Source organism: Eulemur rufifrons, chromosome 17 (genome assembly GCF_041146395.1).
Source record: "Eulemur rufifrons isolate Redbay chromosome 17, OSU_ERuf_1, whole genome shotgun sequence".
NCBI lineage: Eukaryota > Metazoa > Chordata > Mammalia > Primates > Lemuridae > Eulemur > Eulemur rufifrons.
Window position 1 is genome coordinate 4,304,084 of NC_090999.1, and position 11,304 is coordinate 4,315,387.

General features: G+C 51.2%; 1 protein-coding gene across 1 annotated transcript in view; it reads left to right on the forward strand.

Annotated features, from left to right (window-relative positions):
- Nucleotides 1-10,600, forward strand: part of UBE2QL1 (ubiquitin conjugating enzyme E2 QL1) — a 32,723-nt gene extending 22,123 nt beyond the window's left edge. Inside the window, exon 2 of the mRNA XM_069492766.1 lies at nt 10,469-10,600. Within this exon, the coding sequence (XP_069348867.1) occupies nt 10,469-10,600 (132 nt within the window). The remainder of the gene's footprint in view (nt 1-10,468) is intronic.
- The last annotated feature ends 704 nt before the right edge of the window (nt 10,601-11,304 follow it).

The following is an 11,304-nucleotide window of genomic DNA, read 5'->3' on the forward strand; positions in this document are numbered from 1 at the left end:
ATCCCAATTTAAGAGTGTGTTTGCCAGCTGGGAACAATGGCTCACACCTGTAATCCCAGCACTCTGAGAAGCCAGAGCAGGAAGATCACTTGAGGCCAAGAGTTGAGACCAGCCTGAGCAAGAGACCCCGTCTCTACTAAAAATAGAAACAATTAGCCGGGCGTGGTGGCATGCCCTGGGAGTCCCAGCTACTCGGGAGGCTGAGGCAGGAGGATCTCTTGAGCCCAGGAGTGTGAGGTTGCTGTGAGCTGGGCTGATGCCACAGCACTCTAGCCTGGGGCACAGAGCAAGACCTTGTCTCAAAAAAAAAAAAAGAGTATGTTTAGAGTTTGCCCTCTGGGTCATAGGGCTGCCGAGTTCGTGTTGCCTCATTGAGAAGGTTTGTGTCGTCAGACACAGAAAATCCCTAGGGCCTGGCAAAGAAGCCACATGAGCACCCTTGGGTGTGTAAAGCCTGCTCCTACATTGATGATACATTTGTGCGCGTGCTGCTGAAATCACAAATGCTCCCTGCATGCATGCCGTGTTTGGGGCAATGCCCTTCGGTGCCTTTCATTGCGTGGGGTAACCGTCAGTCATGTTGTGTTGGCGATGCCCACTTGCTAATCAGCTGGTCTCCTTAGCAGGAAAACATAGTTGAGATTGACAAAAGCAAACTGCTGTTGTCTTCATTGGACACTAGTTGCCACCAATAATGATTTGCCCTTCACAAGGGCAGGCGTGGCCCCCTCTTGGTGCAGAGAGAGGTGGAAACATCCCTTGCCCTTAGAAACCAGCCACGCCAACTCGAGGGACTCAGAAATTCCGGCCGGCACCCTACCCTCACCAAGGTGGCTGGCACGGGAGCCCCAGACTGCCGGCTCACGTCAGTGCTGAAGGCCCGTGGTCATGTGAGGGCACCCGCTCCCTGGGCTGCTAGACTGCCTTGGAGGGGCGCGGAGCAGCCATGGACCCTCCACACACCCGCATGCCTGCGCTAGCCCCCCACGGCCCTCTGGAGCAGTGGTCACGGCCCTGTCCCAGATTGAGTCAGTGTCACCCCTTCGTGTGCTCTGCACCCCCACCTCTGCGTGTGCCCAGTGCCTCACTGGGTGTCACGGGCATCGTAGACCAGCTCAGGTTTCAGTCATGCCCCTCTCACCTGAGGCCAGCCTAGGCAGGTGTGCGCAGGTGTGCGCAGGTGTGCGCAGGTGTGTGCAGGTGCAATGGGCCTGGGTGAGGCTCATCCCACCCCCTGACCTAGGACAACATGACAGGGTCCCTGCTGCCACCACCCCACCTCTAAACCCAGGTGGCTGGACCTGCAGGCAGGACTCACCACTGCAGGGGAGAAGGGCTCTTGGTGACATTCCAGACTCAGAAGAAATGGTTGACTAGAAGTTGGGCTTTGTTCAAAATAGGGAGGCCAAAAAAACCGTTTGGGCAGGAAGCTGATGGGCTGGATCCCAGCGATGTCCACGTGGAGGCAGCAGCTGCCGGCCTGGGTGGTGGCCAGCAGGAAGTGGGTGTATACGTCGGCTCGGGGTGGGAGGTAGAGGCTGAAAGTCTGAATTCCAAGCAAACCCCCAAGTGGCATGTGTGAACCAAAGACCAAGTGGGCCAATGACCAAATCCCTGTGGTTCTTTGGAAACCAACTGCGTATTCATGGCTATTCTAGGAGGCTTCACGCGGATGCCCTGTGACGTCTGAGTTCCGTCTTTACTCAGTGTTTGGTTTCTTCAGGAAAGAAACCTGGGAAAGACAGTGAAGCCATAAATGTCACCATAAAGTGCGAAGGTGGACACGTTCCCTCAAACCAGACACAACCTTGAGGGGGAAAATGCCAGGAAGCTGTTGCCTGGGTTGTCTGGCATTCCTTCTTGATGAGACTTTTCCAGAACCAAGCATTTCTTCAGGAAAGAAACCAAACTAAAGACGGACCTTGATCCATCCCCAGAAACCATCCTGCCAGAACAAGTCTAAGGCTGATTGGCAACTATGTGGGAATCTCGAGTGGGCAGAAATCAAATCTCACATCTTTATGAGCACTGTTCCTTTCTTTAAAAGTCAGTAAATTGGGAGGCTGAGGCGGGAGGATCGCTTGAGCCCAGGAGCTAGAGGCTGCAGTGAGCTGTGATCGCACCACTGCACTCCAGCCTGGGTAGCAGAGCCAGACTGTGTCTTTAAAAATAAAAAAAATGGTAAAGTAATAATGTAGGTGAAATAAATAATCCATGTAGAGTCTTGTTATTGCTGCATTTTTACAGCAAAAACAGACTGTCCTAAAAAGTAACATATATTTGTAATATAAATCTGTGCCCAAATCATAACATTTTCACACTTGAATTTTTCCAGAAAATGTATCTGAAGATTTCCAATGACTCCAAAATCTCGTTAGCTTTTTTTATTCAACATTGTGGAATCTCCTTTCCCCTTGCAAAACTCTTGTGGTGTGCAGTGACGTCACTTGGGAAAGACAGTGAAGCCATAAATGTCACCATAAAGCGTGAAGGTGGACACATTCCCTCAAACCAGACACGACCTTGAGGGGGAAAATGCCAGGAAGCTGTTGCCTGGGCTGTCTGGCATTCCTTCTTGATGAGACTTTTCCAGAACCAAGCTCGGGATTTTTCGTCAAGTCTGTGAAGCTCTGGCTAGCAGGGTCAGAGAGCGGACCGTGGCTGCCTCTGTTTTGACAGATCAATCCCCCAGCTCTCATTCCGGTCACGTTTTCTAGTGACATTCTTGGTCTCCTTCATTTCTTTGGGGTTTCCCTTCAGCAGAATTTCCATAGCTGTCATCTGTCTAGGAGAACTGTTTCCACAGCAACGCTGCACCCTGGGAGTCGTGAAATAAAAGTTTCCCAATTACCTGATGAGGGAGGGTGACCAAATCAGCAGCAGACGGCAGGGAAGGGCCTAGGGTCGCGGGCAGGTGACCTTCGGCACGTGTGGGAGAGGGTCTTCCTCGGCACAGATGCTTTCTGTCGGGAAACGGGCAAAAGGCAGGAAACGTGGAGCGTGGGTCACTATCAGCTCGTCTCGTCTCCCTGGCAACGCTTGTTCTGCTGCTGCGTCCCTTCTGCTGGGGCCTGTGTCCTTCCTGGGAGCAAGGGAGGCCTGGCCTCACCCCAAGCTGCCCACCTGGGGGGCATCCTTCTGTCATTCTGATGTGCACCATCGGGACAGCGCCGGACCCCAGTGCCCCATCCGTAAATCAAGGCTGCACGGCCGGGTGGAGACAACCTCGGGTGTCACGGGGTGGGCATGGGCGGTGGCCACAGGTCAGCATGGGCAGAGTCGCATCCCTAGAACAGGAGGGTGGCAGTGAGAATTAAGCCACCAAGACTGGATCGGCCGAGGCAGTGCTGGGGCACTGTGGGAAGAACCTTGACCCTCTTCCCTTCCAAAATGTGTTTCAAAAAGAAAGAGAAACGTGAGCCCCAAGAAAGTCCAATGTGCAAGGAAGAGGTTGGGCCGGATTCTGGTCGAAGGAATCAAGTTGGGCAGGAGAATGCCATGGGTTCCTGCAAGTCACTCACTGAGTGCAGGAGCAGACGGGGCCGTCTTCAGCTGGGGGTGACTTCGGTAAGAAAGCGGGAATTGCCCAGGCTGACCACGGTAGCCAGGACCTTAGCGGAGCCAAGTCCAAGGAGTGGAAGCTTCCAGAAAATGGTCTGATCGTTGGCGAGTCAGCCCATGATAACCAGGGCGGGGGGTGTGCTCAGGACTCTTCTAGAATCCCACATGAAGACAGCTGGAAGTGTTTCTTAAGAAGACACAGAAGGAGCGGCTGTTTTGTGCTAAATAAATGTTTTAGCCTTGAAAATGGAACACAGTGTCCTTGGTGTGGCCCATGAAAAGCAGCTTCCTTTTGCGTTCTGTGTCTAGCAAAAAGGAAAACACAGATTGCCGGTTATCTTGGAACTGAAACCGAGAGAACAGAGCCTCGCCGTGGAGACGCACCTGCCCGTTCGCCGAATCAGTCCACACCGGGCGGAGCGAAGGCCACAGCCTTGGCGCTGAAGGCAGATTCACGGCCTTAGGCTGGGGGTTTACCCAGACTCCATGGTCAACCACGGGTGGCGGCTGGAGCGCCACACCCACTCGAGGGTACGCAGGGACACAGGCACGTAGTGGCTGAGGAGAGCCTGCGTCGGGGCAAAGCCAGGTGGGTGCGTGTCACGGAGCGAAAGGTCAATATCTCCTTTGCCTTCTCTTAAATCTGTGGCCCTTCCCCACGTTTCTCTGGCCTGGCCTTGGGGCTCAGAGCGTGGCCACCAAAGCCGGGACTCCTGCCCCGGACTGCTTGCTCTCGGCCACGTCCTGGCTGGGTGACGTCAGGCACCGCCCTGAGCTCTCTGTCCCGGTTTCCTCATCTGTAAAGGAGGGCTGGCGCTAGCAGAGCCCGGCTGGCGGAGGTTCCTGGCGGGTTCAGTGAGAGGGTTCACCTGTCCTCAAAGCAGGCCTGGCTCGTGCACCGTCCCGGACACAGCCGCCTTGACGCCTTTGACGGGTGCGTCTCACTGCCGCTCTCCTGCCTGGGCATTGACGCAAGCCCCTGGGGTCTGGCTGCTTAAGCAAAAGCATAAGTGGTATCTCCAAAAAAAATTTTTTTTTGAAGGATTTTCTGATATCATTTACATTTTTAGTAAGAAGTTCCTTTTTCTGTGCTTGCTTCCTCCAAGAAAATGCCATCTGTTTCGAAACAGATTCAGTAGTTGCTAGAATTTTCTTTAAAATGTGGAGGGAAGAGATGCTTGTGTTTTGCAAGCATCCATGATCCCTGCCTTGGGTGCTGCCAGAGACTTGGGGATTTTCTTCTAAGTAAGCAAAGTGGGTTTACTGTAATTTCTGGTAAATACTATCGAAGTTTACACAAAACGTGCTGGCTTTGTCATCTTGAGAGACATCACAAACAAAATTGGAGACAGAATCTGAGCACGAGTATGACTAATACCCCACCCGAGGTCTGTCTGGGGGCACATGCTTACTAAGTCTTCGGGGATTACAGGTTGCTCTCTTTGGACTTGGTCTTGGCTAAGCTAAGTTATACTTTTTTAAAGAACCAGATATTTTTTAATGTGCAGAGATTGCTAAAAAAAAAAAAGGTCAAAAAGAGTTTTTAAAACCTTGATATTGTAAACCAAGTAAGCGTCACACATCTAAGACGACCGCTCTCTCCTAAGGGCCGGCCCTGCGATGCTTTTCGGGCTGTCTCACCTGTGCACGTGACCTGGTACTGCTAGGTTTCCTGCTTCACCTGTTGCCTGGCCCCCCAACACTCCCCGTTCCCCCTGAGGGACTCCACGGCCTGCTCCTAAGACTGTCTCTCTGCAGGCCTGGCCCCACGTCCCCTGCCACGGTGGCTCCCAGCACCTCCATTGTGTCTCCCCTTGGCGCATCCCCCTGTGCTCTGGGCCAGGGCTCATTACTACTGAAGGCTCACCCCCAGCAGGCGGTGTTGGCACTTATGTGACACAGATGCAGCGACCAAGGCACAGGGAGGGGACTTGCTCATGGGCCTGAGGCTAGTGGACAGAGCAGAGGCACGATGCCCTCTCAGCCTCGCATCTCTCCTGGTGGGGCCCAGCACGTTTATCACTTGGGCTCCCTGGTGTGGGCCCCAATCGCTACCTCCGGCAGCCTCCTACCCCTGTCTACCTGGATTTCTGTGCACACCGCAAACCCAGCCAACCCACACATAACTTGGTATCTTATCCTGAAAACCCGTTTCCCCCAGGTCAGCAACCTGGAGTGACCCGGGCCTCCCATGCTCACCCCTCCCTTCCCAGGGCCTGCCAGGTGGCCTCTGTCAGACTGGCCCCCCCATCTTTTCCGGACCATGACAGTTACCTATTGGGCCCCAAACCTGAGCATGTGCTTTTGTCAAGCCAGGAGCCCTGTGAGCTTGAAGTTTCTCCTCCAGGTAGAGGTGTTACGGGGAGAAGCTAACGAGCACTACCTGTGCTTGGTACTCCTGCCAGGGAGGTCAGGGTTCATGAGTGCTTTTAGACTAACAATTACACTCTCAGAGACTCTAAAATTAAGTAGCAGCTCTATAATTTGAGTACAGGAAATGACTTCAGGAACCTCAAAACTTTACATGAGCAGTCTGGAAATTTAACCTATTTTTAGAAAGCAAAAGTCTGTAATTTATAGGCAAAGGAAACACAGAAATACCAAGAAAGTATATTTGCAAAGAAAAAAATAAGAAAAACCTAATCAAGTGAGAAACATGGAATTAATGTATTAATTTCAACCTGTTAAAATAGACATAATTTAAAAGGCTAAGAAATTAGCCATGTAAATGCGATATGTTGGATTTGCCTGAAGACACTTTTGTGACTGAATAAGCTAAGTCATAATACCCACATAAAAAGACAGACATTTTGCGTGTTTTTTCAAGAGGGAAGAATGAAACTATCTTTAACAAAGGATAAGACCCTCTGTGATAGTTTAAAAAATAAAAAGCCCCATTTATTGTGTTCACCCTGTGCCTGGCACTGGGCAAGCATCTTAGCATATTAAATTCTTATAAAAACCCGGTGTCATATAATACTATTATTATGATTATTTTGCATATGAGGAAATTGAGATTCAGAGAGGTTAAGTAACTTGCCCAAGGTCACACAGTCAGAAAGGGACGGAGCAGGGATTCGAAGCCAGGTCTGTTGAATTCTGCAACTCCCCCCGCAACACACACACACACACACACACACACCCCGACCCTCAAATGCCATGCCCAAGCCCCCAAACATCTGTTCATCGCTCCCTGAGCACAGCAGCCTGTTTCAAGCCTTCCCTCTTCACCCCTCATCATCTCCCACCGCCGCCTGGTAAACACCCACCCACCTGTATTTCAAGCTTAAGTGTCATTAACCATGAACTCTTTCTCGACACACAGACCACCAACAGCTCCACTCTCCTCCCTCCTCTCTCCTTTCTTTCTCTCTTCCCCAGTGCGTGATCCATCACACCCTCCAGGTACAAGTTTCACGAGGACCAGAATCCCTTCTCTTAGAAAGCCCTGCAGTCCCGGTGGCCAGCACAGTTCCCGGCCCAGGGGGTACCTGCAGCCGTCGTTTGCTGACTGCACAGAGAATGGACTGACTCCTTGCTGTGGGCTAGCTGTATTCCATACAGCAGTGGTTTTCAACTGGGAGTGATTTTACTCCTGTGGGGACATTGGACAATGTCTGGCAACAATCTCATTGTCATTACTCAGGGGGTGCTCCTAGCATCTAGTGGGTAGAGGTTGGGAATGCGGTTAACATCTTCCACACTGGAGCACTGGACAGCCCCACCACAAAGAATTACCTGGCCCAAGATGTCAACAGGACCAAGGCTGAGAAAGCCAGAGATCCACCCTCTGTCTCAGCAGCTGTGATACACCTGGTTATGTCCCCAGAGTGGACTCCAAGCCCCTAAAGGCAGGGACCCGATATCACTTGCCCTGTTAAGCCAGCACCCAGCGCACTGAGCGAGTAAAGGGATGGTGAGAAGTGAAAGACAGCTGCAGATGCAGGGGTGCCGGAGCCAGGCTGGAACTCGGTGCCCGGGTGGGCGTGCTGCAGCCACTCGAGCTCAGGGGCTGAACTGAGGACTTGAGTCGGGGGCCGCTTATCAGCTTATTAGCTACGTGGAAATGTTTCACGTTGAATCACTGCAATTGGTCCCCCAAAAGACCAAAGTGTCACCTCTTGGTTTTGTTTGACAAATGCAGCTCTAGAAAATCACAACTCAATAACGCTGTCCTGCCTCAATAGTATAACGAGATTTTTAAGGTTGTGATGGCAAAACCCTATGGTTGCTCATAACTATACGTTTACAATTTGTGGCTCAGGACAGAGAGGGAATCTTACTTATCAAAGGTGTCGTCATAAACTCTGAATGACAAGCGAAGCTGTCGGTTGGTGGGTGAGTAAGCTGTCCCTTCCAGGTCTTTTCGCATTGAACACAAGTAGAGATATTCTAGAAGAAACAGGAGTTATGCAAAGGAAATAGATCAGACTCTGATAATTTAAGAGGAAACAGACAAGGGAGAAACAAAAATGTTATGGCAATGAGGAAAACAGTTCTTAATTGTAGGAAGGTCAAAATTCTCAGTGTTTCCAAGTCCAATATCTTACTGGGTGTTCGTAATGATGCTGTAACATGCACGTTGTCCGTACTTTATCTCCAAAAGTCTCCGAGAGACTGTGTCTTGGGAAGAAGAATGGGGGTGCCCAGACACCAGCAGCAGCCGTGGAGCAGCAAGGGACCAAGGGGCCGCCCCGCTTCCCGGCACAGGGAGCCCCTCGAGGGCAAGTGAGCGAGAACAGCTCCGTGCCCCTGGCAGAGCCAGGAAACGCAGGTGGAGCTTTGAAAGTGCAGCATTTCACTGTGCAATACATGTTTACACAGCCAATCAGAAGAGGATGGGCAATCTATGAAAAAATATTTGTTAACTGTAAATGTGGGCTTAAGATACCGGAGTTGAGACGCGAGTCTTTTATCGACAGTCGAGTGTAGTAAAAGCATGAACCTCGGACTGGCTCATAATGGGCTCTGTCTCCCGGCTGCTGAATTGACTGGGCACTGGGGCCTTTATGTTCATAATTCTTCCAGGGACGGAAAGGCAACAAAGCGTGGTCTGTCCCTGTGGGGTTTTGTTTGTTGTTTCTTGTAACAATTGGGACTTTCACAAAGGACAGGCAAAGTATCTGTTCATGCCAAACACCACAGAATATTCCAAGATGATTGTGAGCCTAGATTTGTCCAGCTACTTTTAGTTTAGAATTTTCAAATTGTACCATAAATCTTCAGTATTATAGAGAAGAAGGGTAGAAATGGTTAAAATATTCATTTTTTTCAAAAAACATAGCCCTCAATATTTGCTCTCACTTGATGTCTAAATCGATGCCCACATCCCTGCAGAGCACATTTGCATATGTTTCATGACATAGCTCTGGACTCTGATCTCGGCCCACGCCTATGATGCTTATAGATGTGTTAGCCCCTGGTGGTCCCTTTTTATCAAATATGTTATAACTGCACCACATAAGCACAGTATGAAGTTTCAAAATTGAAAATAGGAGTCCTGTCTTAGCGAGGCGTGGAGACCTTTCTAGCAGTCGGTAAACAGCCACTTCCCGCCACCTTCTCTCCCAGGCTGACGTGAGCCAATCGGCCTGTTAGAAAAGGTGCTTCTGCCCCTGCTGGTAGAGGGACAAGCAAAGCCAGAGGGGTGTCCAGAGGGGCCAAGCACAGTAACTCTGGATTTCTGACTCCTCAACTATGGATAACAGCTGTGTGGGTCCAGAGTTCAGAGTTATTGAAAAGGAAGTGCAAGCTCTGAATTCAGACGTGTAAAATGTTCTTCCAGCCCCAGTGTCTGGTGCTTGGGCTCCATCTGCCCAGTAGCCTGGAGGTCGGCGCAGCCGTCCTGCCCCTGGAGCTGTCAGTGCGTTATCAGAGTGGGTAGAGCTCATCTGCCTGTGGCCCTCGGAGCCCGCCAGGGGATGGGGCTGCAATGTGCCCCAGGAGTCACTGTCGGGAGGCCCAGCACATGCCCAGCTTTAAGAGTGTGCTGTAGCACAAGCACCAGGAGTGGGCTTGCAGGGACCCACTGGGAATCCCGAGAGCGAAAGTTCACACGCAGATGGCCGTGGTTGGTAATAGCCCACGTGCACGTGCTGGTCGATGCAGCTCACCCAGATCTTTCTGGGGGTTTCTGCCCCATCTGCAAAACACGTGCCCGAGGCTCTCGGAAGACAGGCACATCTTCCAGGAGAGCCCGAGGGAGGGTAAGTGGCAGTAAATGTGCCTCAGAGGCTAAGGGAGCATTTCAGGTGACCTGACACTGAGAGGCTTGATGAAGAATAACTGAGGCTGGAGTAGGAAGAGCTGCAACAAGTCTAATCAGGGCCCCACTGTCACACCCACTCCTGGTCACCATTTATCTGCTCGTGAATTTTAGAAGTTAGAGTTTTTAAATGTGAGTGTGAATATACAAATATACACATCTATATATAAATATATTTATCTCCATTGTTACCAAGGAAGAATTACAAATTAAAATTAAATGCATTCTTTGGAGGGAGGGAGAGAAGTTAGAACAATATTTTGCATTAGGGAGAACATGCTCCGTCCGAACGATGCTCCTGTGATAAGGCTGACCTTGCAGCGTGGCGCGGGAACCAGGGCAGAGGTTGCCTTTGCATCCCACACGAGCAGGTTCCGACCAAGCCAAGGCTGTCTGTGGGTTTGCGAGGACAGCACCCGCCCCCCAAAGGTTTGCCGGCCCCAGTCTCTCCATGCGTTTTGCGCCAGAGCTGAAATCTTCCACACCTGCCCGTCGAGCATGCCCCCACCTCGCTGGTGGCCAGCACATCTCCTCGACTCAGACATCAGACACCCCCACGATTTTGTGTGCTGTTAACAAAGACGGTGGGAAACAGAATTGCTACTGAAGTTCTAACCTGGTTTCTCTTTCCATCTCACGCAGGGACGAATCTGTAGAAAAGCCGGCAAATCAAAAAAGTCCTTCAGTCGCAAGGAAGCGGAAGCTACCTTTAAGAGCTTGGTGAAGACTCATGAAAAGTACGGCTGGGTCACCCCGCCGGTCTCTGATGGCTGATGTTCGCCACGCGTCAGATGCTTGAGCCGCCTGTCCACACACACACCACTGCCCCGACATCTCCTCCTCAACGCCGTGCATCCTCCATCCTTTTTCACTCCAGCCAGAACTGCATCCTGAATGCCAAGGAGACGTTTAAGTTATTTATGAACAGATGTGTTTACAGAGAGAAAGAGGGAGCAAACGCTGTTCGGGATTATGTTTCGATTATAAATGAATGATCGCCTCTAAGTCACTTTAGAACAAATGTTGAAATGGTGACATTTCCCAGCCCGCCTGCCCCTCTGCCCGCCCTGGTCACACTGCCCTTAGCTTCTTTCCATGACAGCTGCCCCAGCGAGCCGGCAGGGAGCTCCGTGCCCTGCTCGCTCCACCTCCGTGTAAATGGCGCCGTGCGTATTTCCTAGGAAGGTCGTGCGCCGCGGCCGGTGCACGCCACCACTTGTTTGCTGTGCTCTCTATTGCTGTTTCTCTTCCTGGCAGGTCCACGTAACTTGAAGACGTGTCTTTCTGTGGCCCATGGTCTGCTGTGATGACATTTAGACCTCATTCGTGCTATGACCTTTGGCTCATGAAAACACAAATTTAACATTGCCAGATTCTGTGATACAAAACTACAACTGCCCACGTGGTTACCATGTGCTCTCGATGCTGATTTTGTGATGTGCTGCTGTCCACAGATAAACCAGTGCCATCAGACGAAA